Genomic DNA, 19,660 nt, shown 5'->3' with positions numbered 1-19,660 from the left:
GGCCCCAAAGGAACGGAATCCCCAGAGGTGGAAGGGTGTTATCTCTCTCTCCAGTACCTAGAGGATTGCGCACACCCCAGGCCAGCGCACCCTTCTCAGCGCCCTTGGCGCACCTGCGCACTTTACTCTCACTATTCATTTTCCTGACACTGAGCGCCTCTTTCTCTTCTTTCATTCTTTTTCTTAGAGCCCCCGCCTCTCATCCCAGGAGGCTGCCCCTCTTTCCCCCTCCTTCAGTTCCCCCTCAGTCTCTTCCTTCCTCTGCGTCTCTCTCTCCCTCTCCCTTTTTCCCTTCAAGTCGCACCCGCCTTGTAATCAGCAACAAAAGCTGACATAAATCACCGGCGGATTGACAAGAGCTGACAAATAACTGATTGATTGCGGTCGAGGAACATTGACAATTGATGGAGGGGTGGAGATGCCCAAAGAACTCGGGAGGGGGGGCGCGGGTAGAAGAAGAGAGGATGGTAGAGGAGAGTAAGAATTGGGGGGGGGCGCTGAGTGTGAAACAGAGGAAACATGTGACCCCCCTCCTGCCCCAATCTGCGCATCTCCGGGAGTCACGTGGCCGGGAAGGGCGGGGAACCTAGCTTAGAGCCGAGACTTGCCTCCACCGCCTCCGCTGCCCACCTAGCTTCTGGTTTCTCCGCCGCCGAATCCCGGGAAATCAAAGCGGGCGGGCGGACTTCCTCCAACACTCGCTCCCCACCTTTCCTTACCCAGGCGGCTGCACCGCAGATTTCAATTACTGAGGCGGGGGAGAGAATACTTGGGGGTGCGGACCTCCTTTGCGGCCCTGGAGTTGACAGTGCGGCCGTTGTCCAGACTCCTGCTGGTGCTCCTTCTGAACACCCTCAAACTGTTCCTTGCAAGCACCCTTCTTTTGGTTTCAGTTTATTCTCCAGCTGGGGAAAAGGAAGGACGACCAGGAAGAAAAGAGAGGGAGGCGGCAGATAGCAAACGTAGAATAAATGTCCAGCTCGTCCTCCGAGCGAAATCAAGGGAGGGGACACGCAGGGGGAGCGGCGCAGAGGGAGCTGCCCATTAAAACCAGCGCTGAGAGTCCTGGCGGCGGCGGCGGCGGCTGCGGCGGCGCGGGACGCGTCACATCCCCTTGACCCTCCAATCACCTCGGGCTCCCATTTGATTGGAAGGCGGCAAAGGCTTTAATCTCCCCCTCGGTGCAGCTGCTTTTGAAGTGAGTTTCCTCGCCAGAGCCCCGGCTGGACAGGCAGAGGCTCACATCGCGGAGAGCAGCGCCAGCGCCGGGCCGCGAGTGCGCAGCGCAGGGGCACAGCCCGAGGCCGACACGGCTATCCACCCGGCACTCCCGCAGTCGGGCCGGCTCCTCCCGCTCGGCCACGGCTCCGCTGCGGGCCACCCAGGATTATTCGCTTGTGGCTCCAGGCGCCAAGAAGGCGCGCTGGGCGCCGGTGACCGCCGCGCCAGCTCCACCTCCTCCTGCTGCTCCTGCTCCCCCGGCGAGAGCGCAGCCCGGAGCCCGCCCCGCGCCTCCTGGAGCCCTCCCCCCGCTGCTCCCATGCGCGCGGGTGGGTCATGAGCACAGCGCCCTCGCTTTCTGCCTTAAGAAGCAGTAAGCACAGCGGCGGCGGCGGCGGCGGCAGTGCGGACCCTGCCTGGACCAGCGCGCTCTCTGGAAATAGCTCCGGCCCCGGCCCAGGCTCGTCCCCGGCCGGCAGCACCAAGCCTTTTGTGCACGCCGTGCCCCCCTCTGACCCTCTCCGCCAGGCTAACCGCCTGCCCATCAAGGTGCTGAAGATGCTGACGGCACGGACTGGCCACATTTTGCACCCTGAGTACCTGCAGCCCCTGCCTTCCACTCCCGTCAGCCCCATAGAGGTAAGGACCCTATCCACGGATCGCGCTGGGACCACCACCCTGGCTGCCCCTCCACGGGATTTCTTTCTCTTGTGATCTGCAGGGGGTGAAGGTTGGGGGATCGGAGTGATTCAGCTCCGGGATGAGGGGAGAGGATCGTGCTCCCGCACCTTAAAACTAGGGCGGAAAGAGGGGAGGAGGTAGAATGGGGTGTGAATGCTAGGAACCAAGGCAATCAAAACTTGTTTCTCCCATTGGTGTTAAAGCACCTACCTCGACCCAGGCCCCCTCACTCTCAGGTCAGAAGACAGACGGGAGTCCAAAATGCGGTTCCAAAGTCCCGGTCCTCTGGTTCCCCAGAAGCTCGTATTTGTACACAGCCTCTAAGGCGCCAACGACCCGAGCCCTTACTCTGAAGCATTAGGGGTGGGGCTGGGGAGTACAGTTCTGGGTCAAAGAGTCAGAAACCAAAACATTTTTAGAGTTTGTTGGTTTTTTTTAATCCAGTTATCGCTTAGAGAGAACAGGAAAGATCCTGGTGGCGGGGCTGGGGGTGGGGTGGGGGTGCTGTGGCCTTTCTCAAGAAAGAGAATGTGTGTGTAGAAGGGGTGTCGCCTAGACTTGCGCCTCGGGGCTGGAAGGATCTTTACGGGTCGTGGCGGAGGTGCGCTCGAAACCTAGAAGGCAGAATTCTAAAGGGTTTCCCCTTCTTTCTTTGTGCCCCCCCCCCCACGTCTGACCCTGCAGCTCGATGCCAAGAAGAGCCCGCTGGCGCTGTTGGCCCAAACATGCTCGCAGATCGGGAAGCCCGACCCCTCGCCCTCGTCCAAACTCTCCTCAGTGGCCTCCAATGGGGGTGGCACGGGCGGTGCCGGCGGCGGCGCCGGGGGCGACAAGGACGCCAAGTCGGGCCCCCTCAAGCTGAGCGACATCGGCGTGGAAGACAAGTCGAGTTTCAAGCCGTACTCCAAACCCGGCTCGGATAAGAAAGAGCCGGGAGGCGGCGGCGGCGGCGGAGGAGGGGGCGGCGGGGGCGGCGGCGGGGGGGTTTCGGCGGAGAAGTCCGGATTCCGGGTACCGAGCGCCACCTGCCAGCCATTCACGCCCAGGACAGGCAGCCCAAGCTCCAGCGCCTCGGCCTGCTCGCCAGGAGGCATGCTGCCTTCGGCCGGGGGCGGCCCGGATGGCAAGGACGACAAGAAGGACCCCGAGGCGGGCGGCGGCGGTGGCGGCACCAAGGGCTCCGGGGGCTCCTCGGCCGAAGGGGGACCCACGGGGCTGGCGCACGGCCGGATTAGCTGTGGCGGCGGCATCAATGTGGACGTGAACCAGCACCCAGATGGGGGCCCCGGGGGCAAGGCTCTAGGTTCGGACTGCGGCGGCTCATCAGGCTCTGGCTCCGGCTCCGGCCCCAGTGCGCCCACCTCCTCCTCTGTGTTGGGCTCTGGGCTAGTGGCGCCCGTGTCGCCCTACAAGCCGGGCCAAACAGTGTTCCCTCTGCCTCCCGCGGGCATGACCTACCCAGGGAGCCTGGCTGGGGCCTACGCCGGCTACCCGCCCCAGTTCCTGCCACACGGCGTGGCGCTCGACCCCACCAAGCCTGGCAGCCTAGTTGGGGCTCAGCTGGCGGCGGCTGCAGCGGGCTCTCTGGGCTGCAGCAAGCCCGCCGGCTCAAGCCCCTTGGCCGGAGCGTCACCGCCGTCCGTGATGACAGCCAGTTTGTGCCGGGACCCGTACTGCCTCAGCTACCACTGCGCCAGTCACCTGGCTGGGGCGGCGGCAGCCAGCGCGTCGTGCGCTCACGATCCGGCCGCGGCGGCCGCGGCTCTCAAGTCCGGATACCCGCTGGTGTACCCCACGCACCCGCTGCACGGCGTGCACTCATCGCTCACCGCGGCCGCGGCCGCCGGCGCCACACCGCCCTCTCTGGCCGGCCACCCCCTCTACCCCTACGGCTTCATGCTCCCTAACGACCCACTCCCCCACATCTGCAACTGGGTGTCGGCCAACGGGCCTTGCGACAAGCGCTTCGCTACGTCTGAAGAGCTGCTGAGCCACTTGCGGACCCACACGGCCTTCCCCGGGACAGACAAACTGCTGTCGGGCTACCCCAGCTCTTCGTCTCTGGCCAGCGCTGCAGCGGCCGCCATGGCTTGCCACATGCACATCCCCACGTCGGGCGCTCCGGGCAGCCCCGGGACGCTGGCGCTGCGCAGCCCCCACCACGCGCTGGGACTCAGCAGCCGCTACCACCCCTACTCCAAGAGCCCGCTCCCCACGCCCGGTGCCCCCGTGCCCGTGCCCGCCGCCACCGGACCGTACTACTCCCCCTATGCCCTCTACGGACAGAGACTGACCACGGCCTCGGCGCTGGGGTACCAGTGAGGGCGGTCTCGAGGGCTATCGAGGGAAAGAAAAGAACTGAGGGGTGGGGAGGAGCCGAGGGAGGGGCGGCAACAGGGCCGAGGCGACTGTCACCCGCGCGTGGGGATGACCCGGGCCAGGAAAGGAAAAAATATATATACTGTATCTATCTACCCGAAACAGCGACCGAGACCCGGTGGGAAAGTCCCCTTTCCCCCACCTCTCATCTCCCCACCCAAACTTTATAAAAGTTGAAAAAAAAAATATCGTTTGACTTTTTATAGAAAAAGAAGGAAAAAATAATTGAAAAGTGTTCATCTGAGGACTGCATCGGTGGACACTGGTATTTATTTATGTTAGCTCCAAGCGGACCCGTGGTTCAAAAGTGCATTACTTAGTTTGAGCTCTGTAGGTAAAAAGGAAGAAGGGGGAAAAATTAAAACTTGAGGGTTAAAAATGTGGAAAACAAACCCTCCCATCCCTTGTAGATTATAAATAAATACAAAACCGCCACAGAACTAGAGGTCTTCTCTTTAATGTTACTTTAAAATTGCTATGATTGTATATTGTACGTTCTTATTTAATGTCTGATTGAAACACAAATTTACATGCATGTTTGTTACAAAAATGAAAAAACAAAAACAAAACAAGTCACAATTTGTCAGCTCTGATTTCAAATTGCAATTATTTTTAAGGTGTATACCATCAAAAGAGAATGGGTATTTTTTTGTATGTATTCTGGAAGAAAACAAAAAAAAAAAAGGAAAAACAATTCTATTCCAAAACCTCATTTGCCTTATTTTGTTCTTTAAAAGGAACACTTAACTATTTTTAATTTTTAAGTCCACCCGCTGAAAAGGGGACAAGGTTTACGTCATGTACTAAAATAATAGACAATGTATCGCTTTAAAGATTAAAATTCCGTATATTTGATGTATTAAAAGGTTTTACTTCTTCTTATCTTTTTTTTTTTTTTCCCTTGGTTAAAGAGAAACAAGAGCATGGCAATTTGGCCACAGTGGGTTCCCTGGGCCTCACGGCTATTCCTTCTTCCCAGGACCGTGGTCGAAATTCCGATTGTTTAGTTGGAATTTTCAGGAAGAGGCAAAGGCTTCAGAAGGGCTGGCCTTGGAGGAAGTATTTTTAAACGGGATTTCACAATTTGAAAAGATAAGTGTCCTTAGCTAGCGCTCATTTCGTTTTTTTCTCCCAGTAGCTGGTTTGTTAAAAGTGAAAGAGGGGAAAGGGGATTTTTAAAAATTTCCCTCTTAAGATTTTGAGGAGTTTGGGTTTCGTTTTGTGCAGAGAGCGGCGCAGGTCCGGACTCGCCCGCCCAGCCTCGGCCCGGGGGAGGTGCCGCTGCCCGCAGTCCCTCTCTGCTTTCCTACCATCATCGGTTACGGGCGGGCAGCCGGGATCGATTGGCGGTCGGAGGACGCTTGGGAACCTGTTTCCTAGGCCTGGGGAGGAGAGCGCGCTGGAGCCCTCTTGTCCCTCCGAGGAAAATGAGTTCGCTTATCCTTTTCTTCATCCGGCTGCCGAGGGCTAGAGGCGGCCACCAGCCGACCCCTCCAGCCAACCCCCTCCCCCCGGGGCTCCTTCCTCTCTCCCGAGTCGGGACCTGCGTCAGGCCGGCGCCGATGCTGCTTTTCCGAAACCCGATTTCTCTGCAGTCTACGCTCTATCCCAGTCTGCGCCGCAGGAGAAAGAGCCGGGGCCCGGGGCCCGGAAACCCCTTCCAGTTCGACCCCGCAAGGGTCCTGGCGCCCATTGTCAGCCTCGCTGGGGCGACCTGGTGGACGCGGAGCGCCGTTCTGGGTCGCGAGCTCCGCTCGGCAAAGTCGCGGCGCGACCCTCGGTCCCGGCGCGATTCCCGCAGCGCACACCGCTACCTTCTCCCCAGCTTGCGCGGCGGGACTGAGCTGCCTGAAGAGCCCCTGGAACCAGGCAGAAAAGAGGTCTAATCTTCGTGTGTGTGTGCGCGTGTGTGTTGGGGCGGGGTGGGGGTGAGGGGTCCAAGGCCCAGCCCCCACCCCGACCGCGATCACACACTCATACCCCTACACCAGGGCGCCAGTCCTGCTCTCTGCTTGTTGGGGCGCTCTCCCCGGCGGGTCCGCAGTTTGGTCCAGAGCGCACCTTTTCTGGGATCCTGGGACTTCGGAGTCGCGGCGCTGAGCGCGGACCCCGAACTCTCCTCTCCCCAGGGTCAGGCCGTTCTGGGTTCTCCCAGCCACCGGCCTCCCTCGGCGTCAGGCTCCCCCTGCTGCCTCGGGAAGCTCACCGCCGCTCAAAGGCCGCCCTCGGCCTCGGGCCTCGGTCAGTCAACCGCACGGCCCCCGCCGCCATTTGTTCGGGGGTTGGTGACTCAGATTTTTCCACCCTCCTCCCAGCATCAGCCTCACGCCTGAGGGGCCTTTTCCCGGGTTGTACGCAAAGCGGGCCCGGCGACCTCCGGGACGCCTCTCAGGCCTCCGCCTGGAGAAGACTTCGTAGAGGAAGACTCGGGCTCCGTGCCGCCTACCCGGAGGGGGCAGCCTCCAGCGCCTCCGAGCGGTCTGCCCGCAGCAAGTCCGGGACGCTGCAGCCCAGCTCCCACTCTGGTCCGGCTAAGAGAAGCTGGGCTGGGCCTGGCTGGGCCCGGCTTATCGAGAACCCCGGCCGATGGGGCTGCTTGTCACCTCCAGGCTCTCGGACACACACACTCACACTCAGGATAGGAGGACCTTCGAGGAGGTGGTGCGGCCCGAGTCCCGGGGACTCAAGTGCCCACGGTCGCGACGTAAAAGCCAGGCCCTTGTTCACCCATCACCAGCACCAGCCCCAAGCCCTTGGTCATTCCGACCCACACGCTTTGCCTTCCTTGGCCTCGCATCTTCCGACAGGGCCACCACGCCTCGCCAGCAGGGACCCACTTGGGCGGGAAGGGCCTAGAAATTCCCTAGCCCTGGAATTTCAGGCCTGGGACCGTCAGGGAGACAAACTAGGCCCTCTCGTGCCTTCACGCCCTCTCTTGGTATTTTAGTATAGTAACAAAAAGCAAACCCCAAACGCCTTAAAATTTTAATGAGACCTCCTTCCCGGAGAAGTTACTTAGAGGCAGCAAAATTCCGGAGCTGGGGCCGGAGATCGGGGATGGTCCCCCGACGTGTGCGACAGAGCTGAGTCATCCCAGGCACAGGGTTAGTAAGGAGAGGGTGCCAGTATGTACTGCAGGTCCAATCCAGGCGCGACCCCCTCAGGAAAAAGACGCCCCATCCTCACTGCGCGCCCCTGGCTCTCTCCCCCTGTCTGCTGAACTGCGGCGGGATGCGCCCGGCGGCTACCGCCAAAGCCAGAGCGGAGCGCAGTGTGTCCGCCAGGCGGCGCTGCGGAGCCCGGCGGAGCGGGCGAGAGACACGGAACCCTGGCCAGCGCGCGGGACACAGGCTGGGGGGTCAGACAGAGACCCCGCGCCTCCTCGTTAGCACGGTTTTCCGAGCGGTGTCTGGTAGCTCCCTCCTGCTAGTTCCTCGCTCCTCTCCCGCTACGAACCATGTCCTCTGCGCTTCTCCACATGCTCTAGCTTCTGCTTTTGTGTTCCCCGTGCTCTTTCTCTACCCCAGAGGAGTTGCCCAGGTGTCCAGGGCCCCTCTCCAAGCCGGGGAGCTCCCATCGCCACCATCAAGGCTCTGACAGGTCACTTTGTCATAGTGAAGTGAATCTCACCCATTCATGCATCCATTCACTTCCATTCTCTGATTATTTCCTATGACCTAACCCCTCGCCAAGGGCTTCCCATCTCTTTATTCACCCCTGACACAGATGGAGAAACTAAGGCTAAATCCTGGAAGCCAATGGCAAGGCCAGCAGAGAAAGCCCAAGTCTTTCTCTCCATTCAACCCCTGCACCCATCTGTACCTCTGGCAGTGGCACTGAGTGGCCCTGATGTCTTTGTGCTGGGTGGTCTTTAAGCAGTGAGGAAAGGCAGATTTAAAAAAAAAAAAAAAAAGCCCTTGTGCTTTGGAAAAGGTATAAAAATTGCCCAGAAGGCAAGGCCTGTCCCTGTGGGGCTACCTGATGGCCAGCTTCCTCTGCACGTATTGGCTTAGGGCTCCTCACCTCCCATGCCTAGAGGCCTGGTGATGCTCAGAGTGACTGTAAAACGCAGACTGACCTGCTCACGCTCATGTCCAGCCCATACTATCCTGTATTATCCCATTTAAACTTCAAGCAATTCCATGAGGTTGATAGAAGGTTTACCCCCATTTTACAGACGAGGAAACTGAGGCTCAGCAGGCAAAGGATACCAGCTAGTGAGTGATGGAGTCTAGGCAGAGGTTCTCACCTTGACTGCTGTCACCTGAGGCGATTTTAAAGTATAACAATGCCTGGGAGGCAGAGACTCTGATTCACCTGGGAGAGAGTGTGGTAGACAGAATTGTTTTTCTTTTTAAGTTCTTAGCATTTTGTTGTTGTTGTTATTTTTCTTTTTTTCCCCTGAAGTTTTTGGCCACCCGGCACGTGGGATATTAGTTCCCTGACCAGGAATCAAACCTGTGCCCCCTGCAGTGGAAGCATGGAGTCTTAACTGCTGGACTGCCAGGGCAGACCCTTATTTTACTTTTTACTATGGAGGCTTTGGACCATCCACAAAGGTAAAAGGAATGGTATACTAGAGCCCCACAAACCCATCACCCAGCCTCAACAGGTATCAGCTCATGACCAATCTCATTTCCTCTCTACTTCTCCTATTTGCCTGTCCCACACCATTAATTGGAAGTGAATAGACATCTTATCATTTCACATTCTCAGGTGTTTGTCACTTCCTGCCAGGCTCCCAAGCTAGGGCTCATCCCCCTCTCAGCTGAGGCTTCAGTTCAGTTAATGACCATTTCTATCAGACCCAGGGCCCTAGCACTTCACCTACCCTGTGCTGGGGCATCCCCCAAAGTCCTGGGGCTACTGATATCTCTCTCCTCAATGTGAACCCAGGGCTCACCCAGGGGTTGTCTGGGCTGTAGAAAGACTCCTGAGCCCCTGGTGAAGCAGCAGCACTGTGGGATACTCACAGTGCAAAGGGTGTCCGGAGAGTGGGAACAGCTTAAAGCCACATGGTACAGTGTGAAGAGCACAAATTTGGGGTCAGGCTGGTCTAAAATTGAACTTTTCGCTCCACCCACCCCTGGCTCAAACTGTATGACTCAATTTATTTGAGCCTCAGTTGTCTCCTCTGTAAAGTGGGCATGAAAGTATTAGTTGCTCAGTCATGTCTGACTCTGCAACGCCATGGACTGCAGCCTGGCAGGCTTGTCTCTGTGCATGGGATTTTCTAGGCAAGGATACTGGAGTGGCTTGCCATTTCCTTCTCCAGGGGATCTTCCCAACCCAGGGATCGAATCTGGGTTTCCTGCATTGCAGGCAGATTCTTTACTGTCTGAGCTACCAACTGATGCCAACTTTATAGGGTTGTTGTGAGGCTTAAATGAAATAATTAATATGAAAATTCCCAATCTTCTGTCTGGCCCGTACTGGCTTTTAGTAAAGATAGATTTCTTTCCTTCTTCTCTTCCCAAAGTATAGTTTCATTATGATCAGCCCCCTCGTTCAAGAATTAACTGTGGCTCCTTGTGGTTCACTGGTTCAAATTCTCACTCTACTATCTGGCCATCTGGCCATGGTTCATCTTCTGACCTGGCCTCTCTTTGCCTGTTCTACCTGTATCTCACCAGTCTTCACAGTCTAGACCCTCTGCCAGCCAGCTAGCCCCCAAACCCCTTTGATGATGGTGCTCATCATACACTACTTCCCTGGAATGCCTTTCTCCCTCCCCATCCTTCCAAACTTTCTCAAGACCCATCTCTTCCAGGAAGCCCTCCGTGTTTCCCCCCGACCACACACTGATCTTTCCCTCAGCACTTAATGCAATGGCAGAGGGTGGACGAATAAAGGCCACCAGACTAGGGATGAGGACACTTGGGTTTGACTGGTGCCTCTTCGTGGTTGTATGACCATGGACAAGTCACTTATGGTCTCTGTGAAACTAGTCTCCGAAACTGATATTTGTCTACGCACATTTACCAACAACAATAATTTAATACGCAGCATGCATTGCATGTCTACTTCCAGGCACTCATCTAGCCCTATTACTACTACTATCCTCCTTTTACAGGAGAGGAAATTGAGGATTAGAGGGACGTCACATGTCTGTGCTCCAGCACTGGGTCCTTAACCACTGTGCTGCACTGGGCTAGTTCCTGGGCCTGGAATCTTTGTCCTCGGCCTTCTTTTTCTAATTGCCAGTAACTCAACACTCCTATTTCAAATCTCAGGCAGTGTCACCTCCTCTGGGAAGTCCCCCAGGTCCCTCCACTGGATTCAGTGCCCTTTGCTCTCTTTGCTCCTGTAGCACCTGCCCATCCCATCATACTTTCTTTACATTTTGCTCCCAGCCTGAACTCTGAGGCACTGGAGAGGAGGGACTGTCTCCTCTTCTGGTTTCTAGTCACGCCAGCTGGCTTGGTACCTGGAGCCTAGTAGATGCTCAATAAATGTTAGAGGGAAGGAAGGAAAGGGAGGGAAAGAAGAGACAGAGGGAGACAGAGGAAAACAAAAAGACAGAATGGAGGAAAGATGCAAAAGAACTGGGCTTGCTTGGGCAGGATGACTCTTCCAAAGACAGGAGGAGAAGCAGCAGCAGTGGGCTAGGGGGAAACTTCTGCTGTCTTTGCCCGTGGCACAAAATGAGGCCCGGCAAGCTTCCACACATCAATTAGAAACTGCATTTGCTGACAATAATGAAGACCCTTAAAGAGTGGCTTGAAGGAGATAAATACTCTCTTCTCCGAGTCTGGAGGTGGGTGGTCCAAACTAAGAATGGCCCTCAGTCATCAGGGACCCAGGATCCTCTGCCTTCCTCAATGCCAGCTCAATCAGGAAGACTTCATTCTCACGTGGTCTCTGAGTTCAGGATGGTTGCTGGAGCTCAGCCATTATCACCTTATTACAGTCAGCTGGAAGGAGGAGTGAGAAGAGGTAAAAAGGGTCCACCCCTTTTTAATGGGTCTTTCTGGAATCCACAGACAACTCCTCAGCTTATACCCCATTAGGAAGAACCTAGTCACGTGGCCATGCTTAGCTGCAAAGGATGCTGGGGAACGTAATGTTTACCTGGGCATGCTGCTGCCTCAAATAAAGTCAGGGTTCTGATACTCAAGGGAGTGAAAAGGGTGGGAACTGGGACAGGACATTAGACTCCCCTGCAATCCACAGATGGGTTAACCTAGCACTGGAATCAGGAGACAGCTTTCTTGGTGGTGGCCTTCCAGGGGTCACTATTTGATGACTTGCTTCTTTAAACCACAGATCCTTCTTGATAAAGTGGGCAGGGGTGGTACTTATAAGCTCTCAGAAGTTGTCATTCTTGTTCCCCCTAGGTGTTTGGAGTTGTATACTGCAATGATTTAGAGTGGGATTTGTCAAAAAAGTAATTTTTATTCCTATAAAGATCTTCGGTTAGAGACCTGATCATTTTGGTCCTTCACCCCACACACAATACCAAGCTAAGAAGGAGGGATCATATTTGTTAAAAAAAAAAAAAATCATCAAGGAAAACAAAAATCCCACAGGATGAAAGGGAGTAGCATTGTAAACTTACCCCCCACCTCCTTCCACGTTATTTGCAAAAATATAGTCTCCAACTCAGAGCAGAGGCAGTCCAGTGCTCACGCAACTTTGCCCTAACTTTACCTTAACTAATTATAGTGTAACTACAGAAAGGTAAAAGAAACAAGACACAAACAAGCAAACGTTACTGCTGAATCATAGTGACACCCGAGTGAGTTCTAATCCTGCCTCCATACACCCAGACAGCGGTGGCCCTTGGGACAGGGTCCTGGGGAGTCAGGAGAGGGGGGCGGAGTAGGGAAGGCAAGAGGAGACTCCTAGGGCTGGAAAGGGTAAGGAAAAAGCAGGAACAGGTATCTGTGCATGTGAGCAGATTGGTTGCCCTGCTGCTGGAAGCTTCCTCGGCCTTAGGTCTCAAAAAGGGAGACATTTCAGGGTTCTGGGCTGACTTTGCGTGTCTCTCTCTGTCTGCCATTTTTCTTTCCCATGCTTCATAAACACCTCTCCCCAGCATTCTCCAAGGGCGATTCCTTTGGTATGGGAATTCTATACCCTCCACATCACTCGTTCTTAAGCCCTTTGTGGGTTGAGGGAAGGATGCAGAAACCACAACCTTTTTTGAAAATTCGATAAAAGCAATGGCCCCTCTCTATAGAAATAAGTACACATACTCAACATTGGAAAAATAATTTCAGGGGGCTCATGGACCTGCAGATTTTCAATCCTTGATCTTAAAGGAAATCCAAGATTTAAATATAAAAAAAAAAAAAAAGAAACATGCCCTTGGGAAACACCCTGAGGGACTCTGGGCCTTCCTTTCTAAATTTTTCTCAACAAGGCTATATTCTAAATACTCTGTGGTGATTAACAACTTATGTCAACCTACCACAGGCCAGTGTTAACCTTTGCAACCTTCACAATAATTCTATGAAGTGGGCACCATCACTGGCTGCACTTTATGGTGAGGAAACGGAGGCACAGAGAGGTTAAAGTGACTTGCCCAAGACCGCACAGCCAGGCAGCAGCAGAGCTGAGACTGTGTTCTAGGCTGTTAGACTCCAGGGCCGTTAGTTTCATGCTGATCCCCACTGTGGGGTGGCCTTTACTTCCCTGTACGCTGAAGCCACACAAACTCGCCTGACCCTGATGCAGGTATCAGGCCTCACCCAGCAGCATGCCGGAATCGGCTCATATGGGCTCACAAGAGCCAGCTGTGCACATCTCTTCCCAAATCTCCGTTCTGTGGTGGTATGTTGATAGCTTGAAATTGGCCATGGTGGGAATATTTACACCATAGCAATTCGCAAACACTGTAAGTGAAGGCTTTTTCTTTCCTGAGAGACCTGATTATTAAGCATTTATTAGCACATCACTGGACCCACACATTCTAGTCCCACTCCAACAGCTGCAACCTGTACATCCAACCACTCATTCCCCAGTCCATGGGAAGCAAGGATCCTCCTTCCAGTGAGGAGGATTTGGATGGGGTCTGCTTCCCCCAGGCTTAGTGCAGGGGGTAGTTAGGGAGAATGCAGCCTCCTCTTTGACCCCAGAGTAGGCAGGCTATCTTCCAGTTGCCCTTTCCTGTCCTAGAACCTGGGCCTGGTCAGCTGGAGTCCAGATCCTTTACAGCATCTGGCAGCCCACCTGATATGGCAGGTGGGGGGCGGTGCTTGGCTGCCCAGAAGCTTCAGTGGCCTTCCCTGCCATTGGACCCTTAGTGACTACCACCAGCCAGCTCTGGTTTAACCCTTTCCCTTTGGGGTGAGCCACAGGCAGCTGGACCCTCCCTCCAGCCTCACTAGAAACCAGCTCTGCTCCCTCCTCTACCTTCTGGGAGCACCCAGCAAACTACCCAAGACAGCTGTGACAATGCGCACTCTCTAACTTTGGTCCATAGAGAAACCCCATCCAACAGCAAGGATTCCAGTGGGCCAGGCATAGGGTGGAGCCTTCCCCGGTGCCCTCTCACCAAGCAGAGTCTCAGGCCACAGGAAAGAAATGGATTATTATGATTATTATCATTTAGTGAGCATTTTCCTCATGCCAAGAGCTTTATATTTCTTTATATTATCTTTTTTTAATCCCTACAAGATCCCTAGGAGATAGTGCTATATTAATCCCCTGTTGGAAAACTGAGATTCAGAAAGGTTAGTTAACATGCCTGAAGTCACACAGCCAACAAATGGTGAATGAAAATTCAAGGCCAAAGCTGTCTCACTCCAAAGCCCATGGCTTAAAACCTGTGTACTTCAACTGACAGGTTCTGCTTCCTTCCCCAGCCCCCAGGGAAATGTGGGAAGGGCAGCCCCTCTGGCCTCCCTTGGGGTTCCCTGGGGACATCCCCAAGGGCAGAGGGAAGGCAACCTTGGTCACCTGTAGCAAAACCACTGCCCAGTCCAAGGTGTGGTCCACCAGACATAGAAAGCGAGTATTCACTGGCAAGCACATCGGGAGTCGCCGCTGCACACACGGCCTTCTCTCAGGCGTGGAAGCAGAGGGAAGATGACTAGGATATGCCAGGTCTGCCCTCAGATAGCTTCCTGTCCAGTCTAGTGATTCACAGAAGATATTGCTGCCTTAAGGTGAGCTGTGACAAGGGCTATCTCACTGGAGGCATGGGGTTCAGTTCTACAGGAGGATGCAGAAATCTTCACGGAGAAGGCAGCACTTGATCTGGGTTTGGACAATGACTAGGCGTTCAATGGGTGGAAAATGGGGGATCTTGGGAATCAGGAGAACGGATGAGTGAGATCAAAGGCATGGAGGCAGGACTGCCCATAATGGTGTTGGCAGGGATGTGGTGGTGGCAAGGGGAGTGGGTGGGAACGTGGTGGGAACAGATAGTGTCCTGTGCTTCAGTAAGCAATGGAGAGACATCAGAGGTCTTTGTGCAGAGGCGTACTGTTATGGGATAGAACAATGAGACTGGAGATACAGAGACTAAGACATCAGGTGGTTCAGACAGAAGAAGGTGAGAGATGAGAGCTGGGGGGCGGCTGCAGGACAGGTGAAGCCAGGACCATCCCAGGGCATGGCAAGGAGGCAGGATGGACTGGGCTCAGTGAAGGGCAGGGGTTGGAAAGGAGAGAGGAAAGGCACATGTGATCCTGAGGTCTTAGCCTATGGTATTGGGCTACACCGCTGTAAAAAAAAAAGGAAGAGAGAAAGCCCCTCCCCCAAATACAGTGACTTAAATCAGATGGAGGTTTCTCTCGGGCCTCCGTCATCTATGCTTGTGAGGCTGCTTCGCTCCGTGACGTCATTCAGGGGCCCAAGTGCCTTCCATCTTGGTGTTCCTTCATCCCCTCAGCTGTGCTCACTGGTGTGATTAGATATGGGTGCTATTCCGACCCAGGGGAAGGGGAGAGCGGGGAAGTCTGGGGCAAGCAGTGTCCTTCTGAACAAGTGAGGAAGACGTTGCTCACAGTCACCTGGCCAGCTGCAAAGGGAGGCTGTGCAGTGTTATTTCTGCCCTGTGACCATGCGCAAGGAAGAAGAGGAGAACAGACCTGGGGCAGAGGGCTCACCAGGAGTCACCACGTCTGGGTGCCTGGAAAAAACTCCAAGGGGCAGCAGGCTTTAGCAGAGAATACACAGTGTAGACTTGTGTAGGTGAAGTTTCTCATGCCTGCACGGGGTGGAAATGGAAGTTTGTGAGTAGTTAGCAGAAGAGAGAACTGAAATCTGAGGTGCAAGGTAAGAAGAAGAAAATTGGACTAAGCATGGAGCCTGAGACTCTTGAGGAAGTCCTGTGAGGAACAGTCCTGTTGCCAATAGCATTGGGTTAGCCAGAAATTCATTTGGAGCTTTCCATAAAATGTTACAAAAACCCCAAACACATATTTTGGCTAACCCAATAGTTGCTTTTATTTTTCCTTTAAAATTTTTTTTTAATTGAAGTGTAGTTGATGTTTAATATTATATTAGTTTCAGGTGTACTACATTTTGATTCACAGTTTTATAGACTATACTCCATTTAAAGCTATTACAAAATAATGTCTATATTTCCCTGTGCTCTATAACATACCCTTGTTGCTTATTTATTTTATCCATAGTAATTTGTGTCTCTTAATTCCATACCTTTATCTCACCCCTCCGAACTCCCCTCTCCTCAGGGGTTCAGTTCAGTTCAGTTCAGTCGCTCAGTCATGTCCGACTCTTTGCGACCCCATGAATCACAGCACGCCAGGCCTCCCTGTCCATCACCAACTCCCAGAGTTCACTGAGACTCACGTCCATCGAGTCAGTGATGCCATCCAGCCATCTCATCCTCTGTCGTCCCCTTCTCCTCCTGCCCCAAATCCCTCCCAGCATCAGAGTCTTTTCCAATCAGTCAACTCTTCACATCAGGTGGCCAAAGTATTGGAGTTTCAGCTTTAGCATCATTCCTTCCAAAGAAATCCCAGGGCTGGTCTCCTTCAGAATGGACTGGTTGGATCTCCTTACGGTCCAAGGGACTCTCAAGAGTCTTCTCCAACACCACAGTTCAAAAGCATCAATTCTTCAGCACTCAGCTTTCTTCACAGTCCAACTCTCACATCCATACATGACCACAGGAAAAACCATAGCCTTGACTAGATGGACCTTTGTTGGCAAAGTAATGTCTCTGCTTTTGAATATGCTATCTAGGTTGGTCATAACTTTCCTTCCAAGGAGGAAGCGTCTTTTAATTTCATGGCTGCAGTCACCATCTGCAGTGATTTTGGAGCCCCCAAAAATAAAGTCTGACACTGTTTCCACTGTTTCCCCATCTATTTTCCATGAAGTGATGGGACCAGATGCCATGATCTTCATTTTCTGAATGTTGAGCTTTAAGCCAACTTTTTCACTCTCCACTTTCACTTTCATCAAGAGGCTTTTGAGTTCCTCTTCACTTTCTGCCATAAGGGTGGTGTCATCTGCATAACCTTGATTCCAGCTTGTGTTTCTTCCAGCCCAGCGTTTCTCATGATAACCACTAGTTTATTCTCTGTATCTGTGAGTCTGTTTCTGTTTTGCCCTGTACATTCATTTTATTTTTTTTAAGACTTCACATACAAGTAGTAGCACAGAGTATTTGTCTTTGACGCGTTCCACTAAGCAACATACTCCCTAAGCCCATCCACATTGCTGCAAATGGCAGACTTCCGCTCTTTCGCGGACTGAGTGATGTTTCATTGTGTGTATGTACCATCTTCTTCATCCATTCATCTGCTGATGAGCGCTTAGGATGCTTCCACATCTTTTGCCAACAGTATTTTCCAAAGACGGTGGCCACACATGCCGCCCCATGCATTTTTCTTATGCTATGAAGTTGTCACTCCTCCTTCAAGTGGTGGGGCTCGAGTTTCCTCCCCTTGAACCTGGGCAGGCCTGTGATGGGAGCAGAAGTGATACCATGTGACTGGGGCTGTCAGGACAGGTGATACCACTTCCTCTAGGGATGCTCAACCAAACGTCCACATGGACAGACTACATGTAGGTGTTGCGGCAACAGCCCAGCTGAGGTCTCAGCCCACAGGAGCGTCAACCACCAGCATGGAGTGATAAGACTCAGACGATTCCAGCCCCCAGCCTTCAGGCCACCTCAGGTGATCCCGACTGGAGCAGAGACAAGTCCTCCCCACAAAGCTCCACTCAAGCTGCCGATGAACCGAATAAATGTTATTGTTTTAAGCCACTACATTTTGGAGTCTTTTTCTTGTAACAATAGATAACTGATACATGTCAGACTCTCTTTTCCCACCCTAGGAGACTACCCCAAACCTCACAGAAAAGGAATAACCCTGGGTTGACCTTGCCCATCCTCACACTTCTCTGTTTGTCTTCTGCTTGACCCTTCTCCTGCCATGACATGTCTGTCTATCTAGCCCCCAGCCTGCTGCTTTGACCAGCCTCGGGACCCCCAGCATGGCCGCCTCTCTGTCCCCTTTAGGCTGGGTCCCACTGTCCTCCCTACAAAGGACACTTCCAGGCTGCACCTTTTTTCTCTCCATCCCCAGAGGGCCAAGAAGACAGTCGGTGGCAGAGAAATGGTAGGGGAGCAGGAGGTCTTCAAACACAAGGGATGGGAAAGTCGCTGTGTTCCCTTTAATGTATTCACTTCCCCTTAGAATATCTGCATAAGGAACAAATGTCGAACTTGGAGAGACAGACGGATGAGGGTCACAGGGAAAACCTCTGTGGCCAAGAGTTAGACCCGGGGGATCAGGGATAAGAAGGTGGTTAGAAGCCCCACGTTCTGGGGGGATGAGAGACCTCAGGGGGACTTGGCTCCAGAGCCAGGATCCCCAACTAGGCAGCCGTGGCTGGGTGGGGCTTGGGAAGGAGGTGAGCACGGTTTCACAGCCAGAGCGTTATTGGGGCACCTTGTGAAATGCTCACCACAATCCAGTTAGTTAACCCATTCATTAGCTCACATAGTTACTGTGCCTATGTGTGTGTCCTTACGTTTTCCTTTAGGAGTTTCATGGCAACATAAAAGTCTTACATTTAAGTCTTTAGTTAATTTTTGCATATGTGTAAGATAAGAGTGAAAAAGTTGGCTTAAAGCTCAACATTCAGAAAACAAAGATCATGGCATCTGGTCCCATCACTTCATGGCAAATAGATGGGGAAACAGTGGAAACAGTGTCAGACTTTATTTTGGGGGGCTGCAAAATCACTGCAGATGGTGACTGCAGCCATGAAATTAAAAGACGCTTCCTCCTTGGAAGGAAAGTTATGACCAACCTAGATAGCATATTCAAAAGCAGAGACATTACTTTGCCAACAAAGGTCCATCTAGTCAAGGCTATGGTTTTTCCTGTGGTCATGTATGGATGTGAGAATTGGACTGTGAAGAAAGCTGAGCGCCAAAGAATTGATGCTTTTGAACTGTGGTGTTGGAGAAGACTCTTGAGAGTCCCTTGGACTGCAAGGAGATCCAACCAGTCCATCCTAAAGGAGATCAGCCCTGGGTGTTCTTCGGAAGGAATGATGCTAAAGCTGAAACTCCAATACTTTGGCCACCTGATGTGAAGAGTTGACTCATTGGAAAAGACTCTGATGCTGGGAGGGATTTGGGGCAGGAGGAGAAGAGGACGACAGAGGATGAGATGGCTGGATGGCATCACTGACTCGATGGACGTGAGTCAGGGTGAACTCCGGGTGTTGGTGATGGACAGGGAGGCCTGGCATGCTGCAGTTCATGGGGTCGCAGAGTCAGACACGACTGAGTGACTGAAGTGAACTGAACTGAAGATAAGAGCATGTTGATTTCTTGGGCATTTATCCTTGTGCCTTGCATCAAATTCTACACATCCCACATCTGTGGCCAGAGTCTGTTCTCTATGCACCTGGAGGGTTCAATACTAGGACTAATTCCTAACAGACCAAAGGTCCAGCCATTGATCAAGTAGCTGAAATGCTGATTGACTGATAGATCAATTAAACACTTGGCAGGTTGCCAAATCAACGAATGACAGACAGGTGGCAGCCAGGTTGTCTGAGGACTATGTTCGAACCTTATGTATCTTTGTCTCAACCAACACTTAGTACAGGGTTTGGCTCAGAATAAATGCTTAATAAATGGCAGCCGTATTAGTCCCATGGCTCATCTAGCTGCAAAAGAGGCTTGGAAATGCATTTTGTTAAAATCAATTATACATTAGGGTTCTAGGACAGGACAAAAGGAGAATGAAGACTGGAGGGCCATGTGTCATCTACTGTAAGGGGACAGTGATGAGCTCTGGTTAAGGGATGCAGGCATCTGAGGACCACATCTCAAGTTCAGAAGTGAATCTGCATGGAGCTTTGGAATAGGACCACCTCTTCTGCAGAACTTTCAGGGGTTCACAATCTTTCCCTTCGGCCCATAGCATCCTAGGGA

At 53.1% G+C, this 19,660-nt stretch overlaps 1 protein-coding gene and 1 long non-coding RNA gene across 2 annotated transcripts in view; one reads left to right on the top strand and one right to left on the bottom strand.

Annotated features, from left to right (window-relative positions):
• Positions 1-597: 597 nt before the first annotated feature.
• ZNF503 (zinc finger protein 503) lies at positions 598-4,721 on the top strand. Its single transcript, XM_061405835.1, has 2 exons — positions 598-1,860; positions 2,587-4,721. The coding sequence occupies exons 1-2, from the start codon at positions 1,558-1,560 to the stop codon at positions 4,222-4,224; spliced, it is 1,941 nt and encodes a 646-aa protein (XP_061261819.1). The 5' UTR covers positions 598-1,557; the 3' UTR covers positions 4,225-4,721.
• Positions 4,722-15,186: 10,465 nt separating this feature from the next.
• LOC133240657 (uncharacterized) overlaps positions 15,187-19,660 on the bottom strand; it is a 128,954-nt gene continuing 124,480 nt past the window's right edge. The window contains exon 6 of the long non-coding RNA XR_009734288.1: positions 15,187-17,163. This is a non-coding gene — a long non-coding RNA (uncharacterized LOC133240657). The remainder of the gene's footprint in view (positions 17,164-19,660) is intronic.

Source organism: Bos javanicus, chromosome 28 (genome assembly GCF_032452875.1).
Source record: "Bos javanicus breed banteng chromosome 28, ARS-OSU_banteng_1.0, whole genome shotgun sequence".
Classification (NCBI taxonomy): domain Eukaryota; kingdom Metazoa; phylum Chordata; class Mammalia; order Artiodactyla; family Bovidae; genus Bos; species Bos javanicus.
The sequence above is the reverse complement of the archived record's forward strand: the minus strand, read 5'-3'. Positions and strand labels throughout refer to the sequence as shown.